This window comes from Ascaphus truei, chromosome 15 (assembly GCF_040206685.1).
Source record: "Ascaphus truei isolate aAscTru1 chromosome 15, aAscTru1.hap1, whole genome shotgun sequence".
In the NCBI taxonomy this organism is placed as follows: Eukaryota; Metazoa; Chordata; class Amphibia; order Anura; family Ascaphidae; genus Ascaphus; species Ascaphus truei.
The window spans coordinates 2,061,262-2,087,023 of NC_134497.1; the positions used below are offsets into that span (position 1 = coordinate 2,061,262).

The window sequence follows — 25,762 nt, forward strand, 5'->3', positions numbered from 1 at the left end:
TCCTAAAGAGATTCTATCTGACCAGGGAACACCATTTATGTCCCAAGTAACGAAAGAGCTATGTAAACTCCTAAAAATCAAGCATCTCAGAACCTCAGTCTATCATCCACAAACAGATGGTTTAGTGGAAAGGTTCAATAAAACCTTAAAGAGCATGTTACGGCGGGCGGTTGATAAAGATGGGAAAAACTGGGATTGTTTGTTACCGTACCTGTTATTTGCCATTAGGGAAGTTCCCCAATCATCCACTGGCTTCTCCCCGTTTGAACTATTGTATGGCCGACACCCAAGGGGCTTACTGGATATAGCCAAAGAGACTTGGGAACACGAGGTTACCCCTTACAGAAGTGTAATAGAGCATGTTGCCCAGATGCAGGACCGCATTGCTGCAGTCCTACCCATAGTGAGGGAACACATGGAGAAAGCTCAAGAAGCACAGAGGAATACATATAATAAGGGTGCTAGGGTCAGAATTTTTTCTCCAGGTGATAGGGTACTAGTTCTGGTTCCCACCGTGGAGAGTAAATTCCTTGCTAAATGGCATGGGCCATATGAGGTCTTGGAAAGAGTGGGAGAAGTAAATTATAAGGTAAGACAGCCAGGTAGGAGGAAACCTGAGCAAATTTACCATATAAACCTACTCAAGCCCTGGAAAGATAGAGAAGTCTTGTTAACCCTAGTACCCCCAGGTCCGTCAGAGAATCAAGAAACTGACCCAGAGGTTAGCATAGCTGAAACCCTGTCTGTTCATCAGAAACGAGAGGTTCAGAATTTAGTGAAAAGAAACAAAGAAATCTTCTCTATACGGCCAGGTAGAACTAGCGTAATTGAACATGACCTAGTCTCTGAACCGGGGGTCCGAGTTAACCTTAAACCGTACCGAATCCCAGAGGCCAAAAGAAAGGCTATAAGTTTAGAGGTTAAAAAAATGCTAAAACTAGGTGTAATTGAGGAATCCCAAAGTGGGTGGAACAGCCCTATAGTCTTAGTCCCAAAGCCAGATGGTACAACAAGGTTTTGTAATGACTACCGGAAACTAAACGCGGTGTCAAAATTTGATACTTATCCTATGCCCAGGGTAGATGAACTTGTAGAGAGACTGGGCAAAGCCCGATATCTCACAACCCTAGACCTAACAAAAGGGTACTGGCAGGTTCCCCTCACAGAAAGGGCAAAAGAAAAGACAGCCTTCTCAACCCCAGACGGCCTCTTTCAGTATAAGGTGTTGCCTTTTGGCTTACATGGAGCTCCCGCCACATTCCAAAGAATGATGGATAAAATTTTAAAACCACATGCTCGGTATGCTGCCGCCTACCTGGATGATGTGGTAATCCATAGTGAAGATTGGCAATCCCACCTTCCAAAGGTCCAAGCTGTGCTTGACGCAGTCCGGTCTGCTGGACTAACTGCTAACCCCGCTAAATGCACTATTGGTCTGGAGGAGGCCAAGTATCTGGGATATTCTATTGGCAGAGGTTTACTCAAACCCCAAACACTCAAAGTGGAGGCGATACAAAATTGGCCAAGGCCAGTTACAAAAAAACAAGTAAGGACCTTTTTGGGGTTAATTGGGTACTATAGAAGGTTTATTCCCAATTTTGCAACTAAGGCAACCCCACTAACTGACCTCACAAAAGCAAGAGGACCGCTAATGGTAAAGTGGTCCCCCGAAACCGAACAGGCCTTTAGAAGCCTGAAAGAAGCTCTCTGTGCCCAACCAGTGTTGGTCACACCTGACTTCTCCAAAGAGTTCGTAGTCCAAACCGACGCATCTGAGGTAGGGCTGGGGGCGGTACTCTCCCAGGAGTCTCAAGGTGAGGAGCACCCCATCCTTTATTTAAGTAGGAAACTAAATCCCCAGGAGAAAAATTACTCCATAGTAGAGAAAGAGTGTCTCGCAATAAAGTGGGCTGTAGAGACGCTCAAATACTACCTGTTGGGGAGAAAATTCCGGTTGGTCACAGATCATGCACCCCTTACCTGGATGTGTCAAAACAGGGAAAAGAATGCTAGAGTGACCAGGTGGTTCCTAAGCCTACAACCCTTTAAATTTTCTGTGGAACACAGGTCAGGGCACAAACATGGCAATGCTGACGGGTTGTCAAGGATGCACTCCCTAATATCCATGGTCGCTCATCCCTCGAGGTCTGAGCTGGGGGGGAGGATATGTGACAGAAACCAGGGGATGGTAATAAATTCCGTATATAGGGCTCCCAGGATACTAGACAGTTTCTATCCTGTTTGGCCTGGGAGTGCAGCCTTATAATACATACACTCCATCCCACAGTTTGGCAAGCGCTGGAACTGAGGGATGAGAGATCCAGACCAGAGTTTGTCTGCTGCCTGATTTCTGTCACCTGTCATGCTAATTAGGAATCAGGTATGAAAGACTGATTTCCTGTTTGCTCGGGTCTTCCCACAAGAGCCAGGAGGCTGGAAGGCTGCTGAACTACAGAGGGGAGAAGCCTCTTCCCCAAACAGGTTCAATCTTTCTGTTCATTTGTGTAAGACTGCAAAAGTACCGTGTTTTGATGTTGGAAGTGGAAAAGCCACTTCCAACCCTGAGTCAGGGATATCTAAGTTAAGTTATCGCTCAGGTGAGCAGCTTTTGTTTTGATCTGTTTTCTGTTGTATGCACTGTGGCAGTCTCAGTGCCTGGGACTGAATAAACCAGGCATAGCCTGTTTAAAGGAACAGTACGTGACGCCTCATCATTTAACCTACCCTAAAAGACCGTGTTCTAAACAGTCCCGGACAAACGACGGAGCCCCGGAGTAAGCCGTTTGTCACAATATATATACATATATATACATATATATACACATATATACACATATATACACATATATACACATATATACACATACAGTACACATACATATATACGCACACACACGCGTGGAGAAGGCTGTTTTTGCTTCATTGGCAAGTGTTCAAATCTTAATTCCCGGATATCCTCATAATGACTAAGACTGCATGTTGAGATGTATGCACATGGATGAGACAGGCAGCCACTAATATAGATCGCAATCATTGAAAACAAAAGTCTAATTTGCTTGAAAATTTAGTTTGTTTGCCAAAACAAAGTACTAATGGGGTCTTCCAGTGCCAGAAGACGGCTTATGGAATGAAACCACTTAGTAGATATGAGCCGGAACATATACTCTTAAATGATGCAGAAAAGATTGCTATCAGCTGCTCCCTCTGCTGCAAAAGATTATTATTAAGTGAATATCAGTTTTGGATTATATGATGAAAAATTATTATTACAGTGCCTCACACATAACATAAGAAATCCTGTTGTTTCTCTGCTTACTAATAAGTGCACTCCCCATTCTGCCAATCTGTTCCTGACAATCACCAAAGACAAAACTGGAGCTAAATTAGGAGATGGTTCTTCAAATAAAGGGAATGGATTTCCACAAGGCCTTCCCCAGGGTCACTGAAACAGCTAGTTTAAGGACTCCAGGGTTTACTCATGGACATGTATACTATATAATAATGCAAGATCTATGCCAGTTGTGATACTTTAGTCAACATACAGTAAGAGATCTTCGTAAATGTGACAGTACACAATCTAAGACAACACGCTTCTCCCTCTACATCTGAAGAAGAGATTTGTGACATCTTGAAAGATCACTCACGACTTCACCTGTGAAAACCTCTCAAGATGGTCCCTTAGAAGGTATCGCCTCCTCAAAATGAGCCCACACTTCTCTAAGCTAAGAACGTCGTGTTATGTAATTGTGCAACAATTACAAGAATAACTATATTTTTATGGAGTGATTATTATAAATTGCCCATATTTGTCCTGTTTCACATTAAAGTGAAAACATATTCAAACATTATATTCTCCAGCTCCTTTGCAGTAGCTGATATTAAAACTAGATACACAGCTTGCTTTCTGCAGATAGCCACACTCAACCCCTTTATATTGCTATGGAAACTACTTTTTCAGGACTTCAAAGCCCACCCATGAGGAGACCGATTGGCTAATAAACTGGCCATTAATTCACTCTCATCCTCAGATAACAACGTTCTCATGATCTCCCTTAGGAGTCCAGTCCATTAAGGTTCATTACAGTACACTTAACACCTTCTGTTCACAGAAAGATACTTCAGTACAGTAATTGCTGTCATGTTCTTTAAGGAGATCTGGAGTTATCACGTGAAGATGTGTTAGTACCAGTTCCTCAAACTGGGTTTAACAAAATAAAACATTTATGAGTTTTCCCTTAACCATTCCTCAGTGCCTAGAATGTGCTTCAATCAACAAGAATTGAGGAGTCTCGTTCCCAATCCCAAGCCTAACCTTTTCGTCTTGAAACCTCCTGAAGATGACGGAGTTCATGGCTAAGTGTACTGTTTTTGGCTGCCGTTATTTCAAAAACAAATCTCTGGAGACAACTTTCAAGTGACCATCACCATGAACCAACGGCAATGCCATGTTTTTAATATGAGAAATATAGGTTAAAGCTAGCACAGGTCCCCAACGCCAGTCCCCAGGGGCCTCTAATAGTGCAGGTTTTAAGGCTACCCTCTCATTAGCACTGATGGCACCATCCTACTGACGGGACCACCTGTGCTCAGGCAGGGGTATACTTAAACCCTGCACGGTTAGTGGTCTTTAAGGACTGGAGCCGGGAACCTCCGGGGTATAGTATTGACACCATGTGTACATGTTGCATTAAAGGTGGTTGTATGTTGCTAAGGAATGCTACTTCATGGATACGTTGTTTGAATAAACTTTATGTGGGACCACCCGTTAAAGCAGCAGATTAGATAACGCTGCTTTCATTTGTACAGTAGGCAGGGGGTGGGTGGGAGGGGGGTCGGAGGGAGAATCAGATTTTTCTGTAAAGTAAATGGCGTCACTGGATTATTTTTGGCCAGTCTGGCTATACCTTTAGTAATCTCTTAATCTACCTCAGCACAACAATGCAAAGAGATAAAACAGATTAGTCATGAACTAAACTCAGAAACGCACAGGGCGTCTTTAGCCTGTTTGCTTATTTCTCTTCACTGTTCATGCAAAGTTTGCCCATGGGGTTTAATCAGAGGGGCGCAGAAGAGATCATCAACTTGTAATAACCCCTTTGATGCATTGCTGACACCTTTAGTGGCCATTTTATTTTATCCCATGTGCACATGCTACAGATGTAGCCAAGCTAAGGCTACGCTTATAGCGCCGGCGAAGGTGATATCAGGCTGCGCTTATAGCGCCGGCGAAGGTGATGTCAGGCTGCGCTTATAGCGCCGGCGAAGGTGATGTCAGGCTGTGGTCGCTAGAAAAATCAAATTGAGATGATTTCCAGCGATCGCGGCCAAGCCATCGCGCCTACTATAAGCGCACGTGATGGCGCAATGCATTTGTTTTGACGCGACGCCGCTGTCGCCGGCACTATAAGCGCAGCCTGTCTGCGGTGCCGCTGCCGGTGGCACAGGAGGATAAACATAGCGGGGTTTTCATTAGGAAGCACGCCCCCCTCCTAGCCCCCCTCCTGTCCCCCCTCGCTGGGGTTTCATTATATAGCCCTAGTAAAGTCACATTAAATTAATATATCACTATTCTGTCATATTGCACCTGTGTTAAGTGGAAGTATATATTTTTTTCTAATTTGATATACTGCGGCCGTTTCTTTGGTAGAGGAGGGTAATTCCAGCTCAGAGAAGAAGTATAAAGACACTAATATTTACACGTGCTATGTTTTTATCTTTCATAGTCTCTTTTTAATCCACACGAATATCAGTATTTTCTATTCTCCGTTACAAACCCAAATAAATGGGAATCATTAATTCCAGCAGGATATAATCTCTGGCAAAGCGCTGCATTTCCAGCCAAATCAACGGTGTACAAGTGGATTAACCATTGTGGTGTCAAAGGCGGAATGTGACATTTGTCTGTGGCCGTCTCCCCGTGACAAAGTCCCTGTTGGCATTTAGCTGCAGAGGGACCCTCCGGCACACCCCCTCCAGCGCTACTACCATAAGGTAAGTTTTAGGGTAGGGGGGTAACTTTAGGGGTTTTAATGGTTAGGGTAAGGCATTAACTTTAAGTGTTTTAACTTTAAGGGTTTTACTTGTTAGGGTAAGGGGATAATGTGACGGTGAAGGGGTAACCAGGCCATAAATAAAAGGTATTATGCCCGGCTGGTTACCAATGAGCCCTGTTTTAGAGTGTCAGCTCTGCAACCTGTGTATTGTACCTGCAATTAATATAATTGTATGGTGATAAAGAATGTATGTGTCTTTTGCCTTTCCAGGTGTGCTAACCAGTGGAGATTCTCCGGCTATGAGTTTCAGAGTGGATTTTACGGTAAAATTGTCAGATTGTGTCTAGCTAGTCGGGGTCCAGAGTTGCTGGCCACCCCAAAAATGTAACCGGGAGTTGAGTCAGATTCCCGGGGACATGTAGACACAGACCTCTGGACAAAGTCCTCCCTGGAAAGCAGTTACGAGGCTCACGGCCAGGATGTCCTGCTTCAGCACAGAACGGTAAAAGAGGGCATAGGGATACGCATATCCCGGGTATAGTCAGGGGTCCCTAGTTTAGGGGGAGTCCCCCCCAAGTATATGCCCAGAACACCCACATAGGGGTTTGGACTGTCTCCACCCATCCATAAGGTTGTGAGAGTGAAATTATTTCTAAGTCCAGCTTCGGTACATTAGAAGCAATTCTGAAACTTAACCTAAGCATTATTTGAAGCAACTTTTTAGTAAACTTCTCATAGGAAGGTGTAGGAGCTCTGAAACTGAACGTGAGCGTCTTTTCAGTAGATCGTAGGGGATGAGGGACTTAGAAGAATTTTGTGAGACTTTTAATAACATGGTGTATAAAGGTATATATGTTTTATGCACTATATAGCTGGGGAATTTTCAAGTCCCTGGTTCAGAGAGACCAGATGGCCACCCGACTTGGTGCCACTGAGTCTGCTCGGGTCCCGGACTTGAAAGTCTGAGAGATGCCAAGGTGTTAGGGCGGGCAGAGTACCGGAGATATACTCGAGTACCCTCATCCTGGCATGAATAAGGGCTATCCGGCAACCATTTTCCCGACCCCAGGCTCTGAGGGGCCTGGCCCAGCGGGTGGGTTCAATATGCCAAGTGGCAGAGTTGCCAAGTTGGCGCATGCCCTTTGCAGAATTGAAATCCGTGCCCGCCCAGCTTCAGGGTACTGGTAAAATCGCTGGTAGAAATATTCCCACGCTTTGATTGGTTGAGGTATTCTGTGAATGGGGCTGAAATCCTATAAGAACCCCAGCAGCCAATCAGGTCAGGAGATTCTAAGCGCCAAAAACAGCAGCAGTAAATTCAAAGATGCTCTGTGAGAGATGTCAGTGAGCCGGCTTCGGAAATAAATAATAAATAAATAAATAATAAATAAATTTCAAGGCGAGAATATTTCTAAGTCCCACTTTTCGGGGCCAAGTTCTCAGAATACTTCGTAGCAGTCGCGGCTGGAACTATACGCTGAAAAGGATTACCAGGGCGTTTGCGAGAGGAGTATCTTCCGCAGGAAACAAACTCCCGTGCAGTATTTGGTTGTGGTCCAACAAAATATATCAAACCCTGTCAAGTATATTGGGGGTCATTTACTAACACGATCATTAAAAAATAAATAAAAAAGACCCATGCCTCTACCCCCAACACCCCCCGCCCCCTCCGCTTTCTTTCTGGCTAATTTTCAGATATACCCTATGATGTTAAAAAAGTTATGGTGGGCAAAAAAAAGTTACAAAATCCCTGCACCGTACAGTAAATGTAATTAAATACCAGGTGTGGTGCATCTGCGTGTCTCTGACAGGGTTGTAACCCGGTCTTTCCCCATTATCGCTTGTTTCGCAGTGCTTCCACTGGAGCCAGGGATTCTGGGTAATAACATGCAAATGAGCACGGTGTGTCACTCTTTACTACTTATCCAATTTAGCATGGACCCCTAGAAGCTTACACCTTCTGCATTACACAGCTTTTCAGCACTATCATGTGAAACCCAGCAGCCTGGTTTCAGGCAGACTTCATTTGCCATTCTGATTGTGAATGGAGCTACTCGAGAAATGTGTGCCAGCTGTAGCCCACCCAATTGTTGGCAAAAAATCATTTAAACTCTTATCTTAACAAGCAAAAAATCTTGCTCTGGATATATATATATATACACATTTTCTTCCATGTTTCTTTTCAACGTCATTATACAACCTTTCCACCAAATAGTCAACCTATTGTTCCCCTATTTATACATAATACTACCTATTAGGGATTTACATCCAGGGCAACGCCGGATATATCAGCTAATATATATATATATATATATATATATATATATATATATATATATATATATATATATATATATATATATATATAGAAACCCTGTCTTCCCATAAGAAAAGGCACAAAAGCAGCAACACTCAGATAAAGCAAAAAGACATGTATTAGCAGTTACAAAACAGCACACTATAAACCCAACGTTTCGGTCCTAGGCAGGACCTTCCTCAGGGGGGTGCACCCCCCTGAGGAAGGTCCTGCCTAGGACCGAAACGTTGGGTTTATAGTGTGCTGTTTTGTAACTGCTAATACATGTCTTTTTGCTTTATCTGAGTGTTGCTGCTTTTGTGCCTTTTCTTATGGGAAGACAGGGTTTCTATATTGATTTCTATGGAGCATGCACCTTGACTTTACATTTGTTGCTTGGAGTGCTGGCTGCTGCTTTTTGTTATATATATATATATATATATATATACACACACACACACATACACACATATATACATATATACACATATATACATATATATTGTATAAATTGCTATAAATTGTTACTTCAGGGCAGGACAGCCACCTTTGCATAAAACGCACCCCAATTGTTCATTTGCATGTGAGCAGAAAACTGGCGCAGAGCTCAAAATCCGTTCTACCAAGGGCCAGCGAAACCTTCAGCAGCCCGCTCTGGGAAGATGCCAGTAACATGTCACACAACGTTTCTGGAGTTCTGGCCTTTTTTTCCACCCAAAAACTTTGTTGAACGTTATCCCCACAAACAGTATGAAAAAAACAAATATAACAAATCAATAAAGAGTCAGCAGTCCGAGTTATAAATGCAATGCCCCCCCCCCCCCCGAACCTTCTGTAGGGTTCCCCCTTACACGAAAAGAGCAGTGGAATCAAGAACAGGCCTTCCTTCTATGTCAGGAGCCTTTGAGCATCGGCTGTGTATAACCCTATATTCTGACATGTTTTCATGCTGGTATATTGTCTTTGAAGTGGGTGAACTAGGTCTGTTTCATGTGACCTTGAACAAGTCCATTTATTATCTGCCTCATGTTCTCAAATGGGTTGTAATCTCCTGGAGGAAGGCGCTTCCCATGCCTATAAATTCTGGGCGCTGTTCTGACAGCGTCCGATAACACGACTCCTGTGTCACATCCTATAATAAACTTTTCAGACCGTTAACTTTTTCTTTTTGTGTCTCCACAACAGCCCAGGATGAAAAGAGAAGCCCTATCTCTGCCTTCCAGAGCCTAAACGAATGTGACATGGCTGTGGGTAATTACATGTTAGCAAATGAATCCTCTCCATTTGGGTCTGAATGAGATGGTGGAATAAGGCTAATGGAACATATGGATGGCAGAGATTACAGCCGAGGACAATTGACACATTTATTTAAACAGTGACAATAAATGCGTCCTTATTGTGTTTCCGTTCTTGCGGAAAGATACTGGTGTGTTATATGCCGGCATTATTTATTGCAATGAAAAAGCTAACACTGCATTGTGCGGTGTAACAATTTGTAACAGCTGGGGAAAGACTTTAAAGATGGATGTTTGCAAATACACAATAAAGTCTTTTTTTTTTACCATAAGTAGCAAAGACAACAGCAGCGCTTGTTTTTTTACTGTAACCCTTTCTATGCCAGAGGGGTCTGTAACTAAATACTTAACAGATAAAGGTTTACTAGTAATGGCTAACCATGTCTACCTTGGTGAATTTTCGAAATGTAGGGCTAAATTGCCCCAAAATTAATGGACTTTTGCCTCCGTCTATACTAGGTAAACAGCAAAGAAAAGAGAACCCACTATTAGCACTCAATACCTTCAAGCAATGTAATGTGAAAATCTTAAAAATACTCTTTAATACTAAACTAATTAAAATGATGGGTATTAAAATCCAACAAGGACACACATATATGTAAACCCTAGGATGAGTATATAAAGACACTCCGGGTTATAGATGAGTGGAAAGCAATTGAGGTGAATTAGATCAACTGTTCCAAGGGAACTGATATGCAGTATTCCCTAATGTGGTTGTTTAGGTGAGAGCAAGGGCGGGGGAGGGCCAGCACAGCCTGTCTAAGGTAATAGACAGGTCCCTGGACTGTTAAGGGGTTATTGAGGATGAGAGTGTAATGCAGATACGGAGCCCTAGATTCTATGGCAGTATAATGAAGTTATGCACATAGTAATAAGTGCATAATTCTATCAGGTCCATACTGCTACATACTCATACACCTCACCTGATGTATCTGATAATCCCTATGGAAAAACGCCTTAACAGACAGCTGATGGCAGTCCTAATGTAAAGGGCCAGCTGACACAGGGAGAGTGGTAATACAGTTGCTACCTAGTCCCTGTAGACGGTGTGGCTGTTGGTATGCCTGTGCACATATTCATGAATGTGCTTCCACCGTCAGGGATGCTCGTGCCACTAAGCTGAGTGAGTATGCAAGCCCTGCCCTACCCTGCGCTCCCTGAGTAACCACAGAAAGCTCCTGCCCGGTTTGGAGGGGAAGTGCGCGCGTGCGGTCTGGCAGCTGCTCGCTCTGCGAGAAGGAGGGCTGCCACGTCAGTACTGACCGCGCACGTGCACGTGACGGGTGCCCAGTATGCTTACCCATTTTGTCACCCACAAGCACCATACCCATATACATCCACATATGACTTAGCTGAAGCGGGGTTCACATTAACATTACTCTCCGTCTATACTATACTGATGATAAGAAGTATCATTGATAGAATTCTACTGGGAAATATCTTATTATTAAAATGACATCAACACTTACGGGTGGAGTCAGCAAAACCTGAAAAATCCTATATGTTTTGTTTTTTTAATAAATCAGTTCTGTAGTATTAGATAATAGGCTGCATTTTTGTTTAACTCCTAATGCCATTTTTGATTTTTTTTTTTTTTTTTATATCATGTTCTGATCATCCTTTGGTTTCTACAGCATTTAGTAAGTCATATATACTTCGTCTTTTGAAACAGGCTCTGACACACACCTTTTTGAGCTCTGCACTTTGGCAACAGAGTATCACAAACAGATCTGCTGCTGTGTTCCAAACACACTGGAAGCTGTAACACTAATGTGTTACACTTAGTAATATGTTACATATCAGCTGCAGCATTTCACAAACTGCAGCACAAAGTTAGAAAGCGGCCATTATGTTAGGCACACAATCAGGATTTTCACAGATCTATAACAGGAGCACCAAACGATTGCCAGCTTAGGTAACAATGTAGAATTATACATTGTAACATGCGTTACATATAATAAAAAGAAAGGAAAAAAAAAGTGGGAGGGACTGGTGGTCTCCCAGTGTGCTGCAAAGGAGAGGTGGTCTCCCAGTGTGCTGCAAAGGAGAGGTGGTCTCCCAGTGTGCTGCAAAGGAGAGGTGGTCTCCCAGTGTGCTGCAAAGGAGAGGTGGTCTCCCGCTGTTGTGCTGGGAAGGAGAGGTAGTCTCCCAGTGTGTTGGAAAGGGGAAGTGGTCTCCTGTGTGGTGGGAGGAACAGGTGGTCTCCCGGTGTGCAGGGAGGGAGAGGTGGTCTCCCGGTGTGGTGGGAGGGAGAGGTGGTCTTCCAGTGTGGTGGGAGGGAGAGGTGGTCTCCTTGTGTGCTGGGAGGGAGAGGAGGTCTCCCAGTGTGGTGGGATGGACAGGTGGTCTCCCGATGTGCTGGCAGGGAGAGGAGGTCTCCCGGTGTGCTGGGAGGGAGAGGAGGTCTCCCAGTGTGGTGGGATGGAGGGGTGGTCTCCCGGTGTGCTGGGAGGGAGAGGAGGTCTTCCAGTGTGGTAGGAGGGACAGGTGGTCTCCCGGTGTGCTGGGAGGGAGAGGAGGTCTCCCAGTGTGGTGGGAGGGACAGATGGTCTCCCGGTGTGTGGGGAGGGTCAGGTGGTCTCCCGATGTGGTGGGAGAGGTGGTCTTCCAGTGTGGTGGGAGGGACAGGTGGTCTCCCGATGTGGTGGGAGGGAGAGGTGGTCTCCCAGTGTGCTGGGAAGGAGAGGTGGTCTTCCTTAGGCCATGGATCATTACACCAAGCTCGTACCAATGTGGATTCGGATAATCAATCATAGATATTTTGCTATAGGATGGAACACGAGTGGAAAGATTGATTGCCTTTCTAAATAATAATGAGTAACCTCAATATTAAACTTACATCAGAAATATCATCATCTGTTTTTTTTTTTGATCTACAGATTAAAGGCCTAAATCATCAAATATCCATTATTGACTTAAGTGCCAACGGGGATCTTCAAAGCTCAGTAACGATGGGCTAAGTGCTGTTTTCCGCCTAACACACGTTAGCGCTAATGATATGCAAAAGGGGCATCCCCTCTAACAGCGCCGATCCTCAGAGCGCTGGTATAGTTACCGCAGGGACTCAACTTACTTTACCTTAGTTAGGTCAGTGATAAAGATGGCAATACTCGCATCCAGTCGCTGAGATAGGTCTGTTACAGGGTCCGGGTAAGATCACAGGTAGGTAGGATTTAACCAACTGTTATTTACAGGGCAAGTTTTCTCTCCTGTCTTCCATTTGTTACTTTAATTAAATGGCTTTTCGGGGTCAGCATGGGAGTAATACCGCCTTTGGGTGAGACCGGCGTAACGCCATGTTATTTGAAGGGAACACAAGGCGTTAAGCCTGTGCTAATGAGATTACTAATGAACATTGATTTTGCATATAATTAGCTTTGTGTATTTGCGTTAAACCCGGAACATAACATCCGATACTAATTTTGATAACATGACGTTCTAAGCGCTGACTTGACAGAGCTTTGTGAATCTGGGCCTAAGTGAGCCCGGTGGAAAATCTAGAAACAGATCCGCACCACGAACAATGTGTTACATTCCTTCAATGTACACCCTAGAGCCCTGATCAATGGCAAACTTGTATGATCAATACTGACCAGTCAGTTTGAACTGTTCAAATCAGACAACTTTTCGTAAGTGGGCAAAAGACTTAGGATATCGAGTCCAAGTGACAGGGACAGTAAAAGATCCATGAGGAGAGGGTTTAAGAGAGCATTGCCAACCATGATCGATTACTAGTACTGAACCTAAAATCTGCCAGAAGCACAAGTTTTATGGAACTAGGTTCATCTCTACTTTTATTGTGCAGTGAGAAATTATTGGCAATATGTTGGCAAAAAAAGGGTATTTCCCAATGAAACAAACCGATAACTTACCGCTCTATATAATGTACAGTATGCCGACAGTCATATGGGTTGATATATAGACAACCATTGGTACGAATAATAATGACTGGATATTGTAATATTTACTTAGTGCGCCTATCATTAAGCAGCGATTGTATATTATATACACTCCCCGATAGACAATGAAGTGACCTCCTCACCTTTGTTTTAGATTTCTTCTTTTTCACTGTATATAGGAGTACATTTTTTTATATTCTTTTGCCCCAATAAAATCATAGTTTTACCATTGATATTTAGATCCCCTTGATCAGGGATCTCTTTCCTACCTCAGGTAAATAAAGGGCTACTGTATGAGGTATTCTGGTTCTTATTTTTTTGCATCTCAAGAACAGTGTACTGATATGGTTAGCAAATGGTACTGTATTGGGAAAAAAAAACATGTTGACTTTTTAATTTAATAAGAATACAAATAAAATCCTACACAGTTCCGTTCCATGGGGTCAGAATTTGCTGCTATTTCCAGATAATCCATAACGTGATTCCTTCTCATGGTCAGAAAACCTAAAGTCGTCTCAGAACATCACACAGGGGGGAAAAGGATATCTCAGCCCTTTCAAGTTGGTTTTGCTATTGCTTGCACAGTAAAATACACTTTGAAAATGACCCCTACCTTCTGTTTGGTTGTATGTGTAAATGTGCATACTTTGTATGATATTATATATAGTTACCTGCAAGTCCCAATAAAGTGATTTGACAGACATACAAATGTTGTTCTGAGTCTTGACCCACTTTTCTCTCTTTCCACCTAGTGGCCAAAGTGTCTTCAAAAGTACTTGTGCTGTCCTTATCTACATTAATTAAACATTGAGGCAAAGCTATTTGGGCTAACAGGTGGAAACATGTAAGCAAGATATATGCTGTAAAAATAGGAATGCAGAGACATATAACGTGTTACCTCAGAAAGAGTGGAATTGTGTTTTTAACTAAAAAGTAGTGCTACACTGGGTGTGAAAATAAAAGTGTCACTCCATACCCCGTAGACCCATCACACTTTTATGTTTTGTGATAAAAACAGGACATTTGCATATGGACACTAAACACACTAATTTATTTGGCAATTCAGATTATTCCTGACATTAGATTCATGAGGATAGAATGAGAACTACTGGTTGAAGAAATAGAGTGACCAGTCTGACACTAAAATATGGGACTCATTAATAGAGAGATGTAGAATTAATAACCGTGATCAATAGAATATGTCTATGCTTTAGATAACTCTTTACGGTGGTGTTCATGCTATATTATCTAAATATATATAGTGATTCGCCCTCTAAAATAAAAAGATAGGTGTATAACATTTAGGGAATGGAATTTTATTCTCAGAGGAAAAAATTAATACAACTTTAAATCCTAGAAGATTTTTTGCCAATTAAATAAAAACAAATCTATATGTACAATATGTTCCATAAAGCAGCTTCAAGCGAACATAGAGTAGGAAATAGCACTCAATAATGGCATTATCAGATAATTAGCAAACGAGAATATTTAATGAAAAAATACCCAAAAATAAGAATATACAACATGGAGGATGTGGGAGTAAGGGGGAAATTACTACTCCAGGTGTAAACTGACACCTAAGGGGAAGGGTACAATGGAGGATAAGGAATGGGGCAAACAAGAAGGGGGGGGGGATAATGGCAAAAAAAATGGAGGGTGCAAAAAGTGAAAAGTAAGTAGAAGGGGGCAATGTTTCGGAGATGAATCCCTTCTTGTGGCCCTTTCCCTACGGTCAGTGAGACCACAGGTACTTCCCTCTCCCTTAATCCTAACCTCCAAACAATACAAGGAAAGATGAACAGACATAAACAGCAAGCCAACTGAGGGAACAAGCCAAAGTAAGCACAAATGAGTGAATACACACAAGTAGGCTACCAGAATAATAGTCCAAGACAAAGCATCTGGCCAACAAAGTCAATCGCAATCACAGGACTGGTGTCAGCTGGGTAGGCCTGCAGATTTACCGCAGCTGACAGCACCAGTCCTGTGATTGTTTCTAATCGTGAGCTGGTTACTGGATAGATTACTTTATACTGACTTTGTTGGCCAGAACGTTGCCGCCCTCTACACCCCTCTCCCCTAGTTTTCCCCATTCCTTATTCTCCATTCTTATTCTCCATTGTACCCTTCCCCGTAGGTGTCAGAGTAAATCATTTTTTCCGCTTACTCCCACATCCTCCATTTTGTATATTCTTATGTTCGGCTATTTTTTCATTAAATTTTCTTGTTTGCTAATTATCTGATCATCCCATTGAGTGCTGGGAACTACTTTTTTTTAGTACTATTTGGGAGGGTAGAGGGCCCCCCTTGTTCCCTCTGCACCATTCATACACATTTTATTGCATTTGATTATCTCCAATTGAGGGCTGTCTACTCCTTATATTCTTTTGATATTGTAGGAAATATCATTAATATACTGTATAAAATATTTGAGATGTCTTTAGTTGCATTAGACTGACTTCCTAAAACGCTACGCTTTTCAGAGCACAATTTCACAAAAACCAAACAGTGACCTTTTGGTCCATTACACAATATAAAAGGTCATGTATTATTAAAATGAATCATAAACGAATGATAAATAAAACATAAAATCACGTTTTCTCGTGTGCCCAATTATTAGATTAGCTACAGAAAAATAACCTTCAGTAATTGTGAGTAAATAATAAATTAGTGAGCTTGCACAAGTTTGTGTGGATTTTAAATGATCATAAGAGAACGAGGCAAACATGTTTCTTCCTGTTTAATTTCCTATACACACGAGGACATTTTAAAGTGGTAAAAATTGCAACTTTAACTGGCATTGTCTAAGTAAATAATCCCTATTCCGATCATCAAACTCGGGCTGTAATCAAGAAAACATAACATGGTCATAATTCTAACAATGAGTCAAATCAGGGAGATTTGGTGGAAATTAGCAGGACAACCTACCTACTAAAAAGAAATATCACCAGGCAGATTGCGTCTGACCAAGATACTCTATGCTGTAATTGGAATTCAGCTCCTGGTGTTAGGAAAGAGTTAAGGCGGTCTGTGTTCCTGTCTCAGATCTACAGGGGGAGCTCCTTTCCTCCATTCAAATCACAACTTCAAATTCTCTCTCTAAACAACTCTGGGCAGGATTGCAGAGGGGGGAAAAGCTCCTGGTTCAGACCAGACTTGTTGATCTCCATTAAGAGCCAGCAGAAAGCAGGAGAGATCAGCTCCTTATCTGAATCACCTGCTCTTCACCTGATACCATCTCAGAAGGGAGGAAGGCCTGAATTAGCTGTGACAGAAGGATCCAGGGATTACCCTCAGCTCAGGAGATCTGTCTATTACAGCATTGTGCAAAGACTGGAATACTGCTGTGATCTCAAACCTGTGAAGGAGGTATGGTCCATGTATGTATGTATATATATATATATATATATATATATATATATATATATATATATATATATATATTATATATATATAATTCTAATCAATATACACTGGAATGCATAGATACTACACAAGACCTATACTGCATACCTATTTGTATATTCTGCTCAATCCAGCATATGATCTGTGCTGTATATACACGTTTAAAATAGCTGTTGAGCTGTAGAAATACAGTGTGTCGTTTCCCCTGAGTTTGACATTAAACATAGGCAGGAGCCTGTGCTGTGCTGTAATGCTGGTTAAAGACACAGTGTATATTTCTTCCAGGCACGCTTTAGATACAGTATTCTGTTACCAGCCAAATATTTAAAGAAGCAGGGACATTGTGCAGGTCAGGAAACAGACTTGCTGCATTCAAGTGCATAGGCTGTAAATCTACATCATTGGGAATAGGGCCTGTCAGCATCAGTGTGTGTAAACAGATGGCTATTCTCTGTTACTGAATCTTTGTTCTGTTGCTTGCACTGTGTATATGAAATAGATGTGTGTGTGTGTATACATGAGAATATTTGCATTGTAAGAAGAGGGGGCTATATTTAATACCTCCTCTATTCCCCATTAAGGATTCCTATCAAGCTAGAGTTCCATATAGTAATAGGGTAATGTAGGGTAGTTAGGCACAGAACAAAACCCCACACAAGATTAATGGGTACATGGTGTATTTATAGCCACTTGTGGATCTTGTTCTATGTTGCCAGTCTGTAATGGTGGCATAAAAAGGGCAATATTCACGCTTCCAAATATTATGCATTTATAAATAACAGGTTCACAGACTTTCTGTGTTTGTAGACGTTTGTTTAGTATTATCATTCTTCACCTTGATGTGTCACACTGAAATTCCACTTTGAGATGCAAATCTCCCTGCAATACTAATATTAAAAGTGTGAACTTCTTGTGACTCACAGATCTTTTCCAAACCCCTTCACAGTGTACACAACTTGATGCATAATAGGCATAACACTACAACAACAGAATTATTCATCACACACATGCGTTTCCAATATGCTCAACACAGACATTACATGCAGCAGCGAGGGATAAATACAACCTAATAATACACATTCCAATTAATATGCCTGTCCCCAAAATAGATGCTAATGGCATTAGTAGCTTTAAGTTACCCTATATCAATCATGTCTGTATGCTTACATGGATAAATAAAGCATATCTCAGTACTACAACCCGTTCTTGGGCGTGAAATACAACATAATAGATAATAGATTAAATGCTGAAACTGATAAAGCCATGCAGTATGAACAACGGCACATGGGGGTTTTCTGATACAGGAGCTGTGGTTTCAGCACCATGGAAGTGGACAGCGCCCTGTGTATTTCCACTGCTGGAGTCCCAGAGCCTCACACTACCCCAGCAGAGGAACAAGAAAAGCTGCCTCTGCTGCAGCCTGAGCAGATTAAATGAGCTATTTGTTCTTCTGATTAATGGATAAACCACCTGACACTGTGTGAAGGATGCTCTTGCTTATTTTGTAGGTCATCGGGATTCCACACACATCAGAGAAAATGACCCACCGGTTCCCTTTCTTTGTGCTCCGTTCAGAATGGAGGTGAAGGGGGACAGATGAAGCGCCACTTGTGACTGCTGCTTACCCCCCAAGGTATACCACGACTATTCCCCATTGCTAGAGCCTTGTTCAGTCCACAGAAATGCCCGGGTGGATGAATAAGCATGGATCCCGCTCTACTGCCTCTTTGCCTCCAGATCCCATGGAAATTATCAGAAGCAAGGCATGCTCAAGAAGGGTGAAGTTAAATGTTGGGGGGTTGGCACACGAAGTGTTGTGGAGGACCCTAGATAGGTTACCACGTACCAGGCTTGGAAAACTTAGAGATTGCAACACCCACGAATCCCTCATGGAAATATGTGATGACTACAGCTTGGAAGAAAATGAATATTTTTTTGACAGGCACCCTGGGGCATTCACTTCTATCTTGAACTTTTACCGTACAGGGAAGTTGCATATGATGGAGGAGATGTGTGCTTTGTCCTTCAGCCAAGAGTTGGACTACTGGGGCATTGATGAGATTTATCTGGAGTCATGCTGTCAGGCAAGATACCACCAGAAAAAAGAACAAATGAATGAAGAGCTGAAAAGAGAAGCTGAGACCCTGAGAGAAAGAGAGGGAGAAGAGTTTGATCATACATGCTGTGCTGAGAAGAGGAAGAAATTATGGGATCTGTTGGAGAAACCCAACTCATCAGTAGCTGCTAAGGTACAGTACTATTTAATTGTCTTTCAGATGAGCTGCTTGTTGTCACTAACACATTTAAATGGTTTCCTGGGTCTTTCAATCAAGTAAGAGTACAGTACATGTCCCTATCCAATAGAATACTCTGTACATTGACATGCCTTTTTTTCTATGATGAAACATCCCATAGATATTTTGATTTTCATGGATATAATAATGACCATAATTACCTCTCTACAATACAGTACAATGATGTTGCTGCCTAGTGATTGACTGTATATTAATGCTAAAGGGAAATCTTAAAAAAAAAAAACCTATGATGCTGGAAGCTTTGAAGACTAGTTTGCTTTCTGAACAAAACGTTATTGGAGGTGTTGCAATGTTAAATCATATATTGCTGTATTTAACCTTTAATTGGGGATTAGTGCCTTAGGGATACTATGTATGAGAGAGTTGGAGAGGAATGTCTTCTTTGAACCATTTTACCCTTTAAACTTACCGAGAATGAGAAGCCCATTTCATAATAGAATCCAATGTACTTAAAGAGTTAATTTTCAAAACAATATCAGAAATGCCATGTATCCTGGATAGGCCTAGGTATCTTATACTGGTTCTTATTGCTTTGTACAAACATTGCATGACTTGGTACATGTAATTTTTTTATTGCTTGTATATTTTATTAACATTCTTCTATTTTACTATTGGTACTTTCTCTAGTGTAATGGGGAGGATGTAGTGAGACAGAATTATAGATCTCCTAGTTAGTGGTGTTTATAGTGCCACAGAATGCAAAATAGACTAATCGAGGTGGTGATTAATTGGCATACACTGGCTACATATACAGTAATATATGCATGCTTGGGACATTTTGCTGTATGATTTATCACAATGTGTCCATGTTTAATCTTGTAGATCACCAGACATGCTCAAGCTCTCATTACCAAGTGCAACCTCAATGCAACCTAACAAGCAAGGAAGTCAGATGGGGCACATATTTTGTAAGCACACATTGTAACCCCTTCTAGAGCAGGGGTACGCAACACCAGTCCATAAGAGCTGCCAACAGGTCAGGTGTTCAGGATATCCCTGCTTCAGCACAGGTGGCTCAGTCAGTGGCTCAGTCAAAGAGAAGCAGGGATATCCTGAAAACTTGAGCTGTTGGTAGCTCTTGATGACTGGAGTTGCCCCCCCCTGTTCTAGAGGGATAAGCAATGCATTACATAGTTACATAGTAACATAGTTACATAGTTACATAGCTAGATGAGGTTGAAAAAAGACGTATGTCCATCAAGTTCAACCCATGCTAAATTTAGGCAACAGATACTTTATCCTATATCTATACTTACTTATTGATCCAGAGGAAGGCAAACAAAAAACCCCAGTGTCATATCATCCAATGATATCTCATAAGGGGATTGATATATATTCCATTGCAGATGCATACTCATAATATCAAAGCTTGATACAGGTATACCCCGCTTTAAGGACACTCACTTTAAGTACACTCGCGAATAAGTACATATCGCCCAATAGTCAAATGGCAGCTCACGCATGCGCCTGTCAGCACGTCCTGAACAGCAATACCGGCTCCCTACCTGCACCGAAGCTGCGCGCAAGCGGGGAGACTATAGAGCCTGTTACACATGCGTTATTTACATCAGTTATGCACGTATATAATGATTGCAGTACAGTACATGCATCGATAAGTGGAAAAAAGGTAGTGCTTCACTTTAAGTACATTTTCGCTTTACATACATGCTCCGGTTTTTTGCGTACGTTAATGCGGGGTATGCCTGTATTCTCTAACTACACAAATGTAGTAACTCTGTGTTACACATGCAGGCACTGGTACACCCACATTATACACTGAGACCCTTCCAGCACAGTATAAACTGATACACAGAATTATGCCTATAGTATAAACACAGGCATACATTAATTCACAAGACACTGATATACTGTATGCATTGATATACAGTACACACAAGACACACTGCTATATTAGAGGATATACACGTATCTGAACACACACTCACATGTGCGCAGATACACACATGCTTATATGCTGTTAGATGAACTATAATACACATACAGACACAGGTACACCAACATTAACACACTGATACTCATACAAAACCGTATGCACTGAGACACACAGTGACAGATATAGTCTAAACAGACAATATTCAAACATTTACACAGAAGGCACTGATACATGCATTGATATACACAGAAGGCACACAGATATATTAGATTGTATACACATATCTGAACAAACACACTCTCACCCAGAGACACACACACAGACACAGACACACACACAGACACACACCTGCTCATATGCTGTTAGATTACACTGAGATAGCAAACTTGTGTTACTTTGCTTTTAGAGCGACTGCTGACTGCCCCTTCAGCTCTGGAAACATACTAAAGTGGCTAAATAAGATTATTGATAGAATATTCTTTTCTGTAGCTGGAAATGAGAGAGTAGAAAAAATAACAAAAAGTAGTGTGGAAATTATAACTCTTAATGAGCATCTGATGTTACAAGAAAAGAGAAATGTCCAGGATCACATAAGTGCCTTGGAATGTTACCCATCTTATTATTAATTATATACTGAAAAGGAGTAAAGGCACTGAGTGTGAATCAGGGGAACCTGGTTCAATTCCCAGTGTCGGCTCCTTGTGACTTTGGGCAAGTCACTTTATCTCCGTGTGCCTCAGGCAATAAACATAGATTGTAAGCTCCACGGGGCAGGGACTGTGTCTGCAAAATGTCTCTGCAAAGCGCTACGTAAAACTATCAGCACCACACAAGAACATATTATTATTATTCATGTCTGTTTGTCTTATATGGGCTATCACAGCCCCATTCTCCACCTGCATTTAGCCAGAATATCGTCGTCATTTAAATTCCTCATCTTATTGTATTTGTTGTTGTTGTTGGTAATAATAAAGTGAAAGCACTGTATAAGAGATCATTTATTTATACAATGTTTTACCAGGAAGTAATACATTGAGAGTTACCTCTCGTTTTCAAGTATGTCCTGGGCACAGGGTTATGATGACAGATACATGGTTACAATACACAGTTACATTAACTGAGCAAGGTTATACATTATATACAAGACATTGCATGCACAGTTAGAGATAATATATATTATGGGCGTATGTAACAGTTACAGACCAGATTAAAATGTGAGACAGCTTTAGTTATGAAAGAACTTAGCCTGGTGGCGGTTTTGAGAGTCTCAGGTAGGTTGTTCCAGTTGTGGGGTGCACGGTAAGAGGAGGAGGATCGGCCGGATACTTTGCTGAATCTTGGGACCATGAACAGTCTTTTGGAGTCAGATCTCAGATGATAAGTGCTGCATGTGGTAGGGGTGAGGAGCTTGTACCGATAGATGGGTAGCTTGCCCAGAAAGCATGATCCCATAATGGGGGTGGGCAAGGTGCAGCCCTGCCTGAGATGTGTGAATGTGCCCACGTGTGATATTTGTATTTACTGTAATAATAAAGAACACGTGTGAGCTCATTCACAAGTCTCAGCCATGTCCCCCAAACCTTCTTTACCCACTAATCACACAGCATACAACGCTTCCACTGCAGCCAGGGATTCTGGGTAATGCCATGCAAATGAGCACTTTTTGCTTCCTATCCATTTTACCGAGGAACCCTAATACTAAATGTGCTCAGAAGTGTTATGTATCATTCTTGTCTTTGGGTGATACTCGTTTTAACCTTTTACTAATATTTCGTATCACATTGGACTCTTATTCAATGTCCTTTGAAAACCTCTTCCCTGCACTTTGGAGCATTTTAACGCCTTTTTCTATGGTTTGAAGTTGTCCCAAGCAAGGAGAGAGCGACTTCATAGTACATTGAATTGGGGCCTCTGAGAGACACCTTGTACTTCTATAATGACCCTGTAGTATGAGCCAGCATTCTGGAAGTATGCAGATGTATGCTCCCTGGAGGTGATACATTTCTCTACAATGCACTAAGCGCTCGTTCAGCAAAATAATGATGTTTGAAGATAGTTCAAATAGAGTGCAATTACTGCACTTGTATTTGTGAGAACCCAAGCCAGCTACAGTGAAGCGCTGAATACCACTTAATGACCAGCTGTACCGCACAAAGTCTCTCCTTTCTCATAATAACATAGAATGACACAATGCTGAATGATTGCATCATTTCTAAGGATCTATTGCAGATAGAAGCACACAGAAGAAAAATCCTGAAACATACAGTAGGCATAACGCAGGGGTGGTCAACTCCAGGCCTCCAGGGTCACCAACAGGTCAGATTTTCAGGATATCCCTGCTTCAGCACAGGTGGCTCAGTCATTATGATATGGGACTCAGAGATCCCCCATGGTGCCTGTGTTGTGGTGGTGATTTGGCCTGTCAATCATCACTGCAGCCATTCACAGCTCGCCTGATCCTGCTTCACTAACGCCACATCAAAGTGGATCAGGCGCTGTGACCAGCTGATAAGTGTGTTAGTGCCACGCCGGTCAGTGAGGACAGGGGAAGGCCAGAGAGTGGGCAGCAGAGGCTGGGGGCAGAGTGAGGTGTAGACCTGCAGGAATCTGCCCACCCTGCTCCCCATGATGTCAGTGGGAGGGGGAAGGCGTGTCTGTGTCAATGTGCTGCTCGTCAGTGGGTATGGCCACGTGTACCTGCATCAGCGTGGCCACGTGTACCTGCATCAGCGTGGCCATGTCTGGATCAGCGCAATGGGAGGAACTTGCCCCTGGTGTAAAAACACCTAGTTCCGCCTGTGTATATATGCAAACGTTTATTTATATAGCGCCACAGTTTACGCAGCACTTTACAAAATGACAATACAAGGGAGATAAAGTAGAAACAATGGGGATAAGAGCAGCACATAAATGACAATTTAAGACACAGGGATGTCCTGCCCCAAAGAGCTTGCAATCTAAGGCCCAGATCCACAAACAGTTGTTAAGCTTTAGCACAGCTGTGCTCCCATTCAGCTGAATAAGAGTAAAGAAGTGGTTCAGCTTGGTACCCTTCTGTTAATCTGAGCCTAGGTGGTATATTTTGGAAGACACAGTAGGAGTAAAAGTGCCCAGGAGTCAGTAATTCAGGTGTACATCATGTTATTACAGGCTTCTTTTAAGAGGTGAATTTGCTGCTTTAAAAGCAGAAAGTTCTTGATGAAAATTGTGTTCCGTAGGCAGGGAGAGATTCGTGTGACAGGGGGAAGACGGGACGGGGCTGTACAGGTAAAAGGCGCCAAGATGAAACAATGTTGGGAGAATAAAGGTGTAACGAGAGATCATGTGACGTTAGGCGAGTACGGGTGTAATGAGAGATCATGTGACGTTAGGCGAGTACGGGTGTAACGAGTGATCATGTGACGTTAGGCGAGTACGGGTGTAACGAGTGATCATGTGACACAACGGTAGGCGAGTACGGGTGTAACGAAAGATCATGTGACACAATGTTAGGCGAGTACGGGGGTAACGAGAGATCATGTGACGTTAGGCGAGTACGGGTGTAACGAGTGATCATGTGACACAACGGTAGGCGAGTACGGGTGTAACGAAAGATTATGTGACACAATGTTAGGTGAGTACGGGGGTAACGAGAGATCATGTGACGTTAGGCGAGTACGGGGGTAACGAGTGATCATGTGACACAACGGTAGGCGAGTACGGGTGTAACGAGTGATCATGTGACACAACGGTAGGCGAGTACGGGTGTAACGAGAGATCATGTGACAAAACGTTAGGCGAGTACGGGTGTAACGATAGTTGAGATATCGAGTTGCAGAGGATTGAAGAACCAGCACAGAGGAATGTTACAGGCACAGTCCCTGCCCAGGTGAGCTTACAATCTGTGTTTCGGTGCCGGAGGCACAGGGAGATAAAGTGACTTCCCTATAGTCACAAGGAGCCGACACCGGGAATTGAACCAGGCTCCCATGTTTCACACTCAGTGCCAGTCAGTGTCTTTACTCACTGAGCCGCTCCTTCTCAATGATTTTATTATGACCAATGCTTATTTTTTGTAAGTATCCTTGTACTATTTACATCCAGTGACGCTTTCTCTGTTCTATTTGGCTTTCAGCTATCTATAGAAGTGGAATATTTACTTCCAGGGGTGTGCACTCCAGATCTCTACTGAATCCCACCCCATTTTTAGTTTGTGCTGCTAGGTGATGGATGCACATCCCTCAAACATTTGTTATTGTACCTGCCCTGACAACTTTTTAAATAAATCATGAGTAAGCATGGACTAGAATCATGCTGCCAGGTGCCTCCTCTTCCCATTTGAGCACTTACATTTTTACAAATGTTGCATTTGACAGCCCATTCTCCAACCTGCTCTAAACTCGGTGCCTCTGACTCTGTTTGACCCCCAGTTTTTTTCCATATTTACACGCAGGAAAACACCGTCTATTCCAAGCAGCTTTCTCTTCCTTGGCTGTATTTACCTCCAACACTTGTGCTTGGGGGTTGTTACGTGGATCCACTACTCTTTAATTGGACCTATAACTCTGTGTATCTTTAGCATGTCGCTTTCTCTTAACAATGAAAGGAAAGCCCCTTGAGATGGTTAGATGTGTGTACTTCCAGTATTGCTACACATTCACGGCGTGTTCTCTAACATAATGGTCT

General features: G+C 42.4%; 1 protein-coding gene across 1 annotated transcript in view; it reads left to right on the forward strand.

The window, feature by feature from the left end:
• Positions 1–16,605: 16,605 nt before the first annotated feature.
• The window catches only part of KCNB1 (potassium voltage-gated channel subfamily B member 1), a 173,623-nt gene continuing 164,466 nt past the window's right edge, over positions 16,606–25,762 (forward strand). Inside the window, exons 1-2 of the mRNA XM_075571269.1 lie at positions 16,606–16,852; positions 18,397–19,137. Coding sequence (XP_075427384.1) covers positions 18,571–19,137 — 567 coding nt within the window. The 5' untranslated portion in view covers positions 16,606–16,852; positions 18,397–18,570. The remainder of the gene's footprint in view (positions 16,853–18,396; positions 19,138–25,762) is intronic.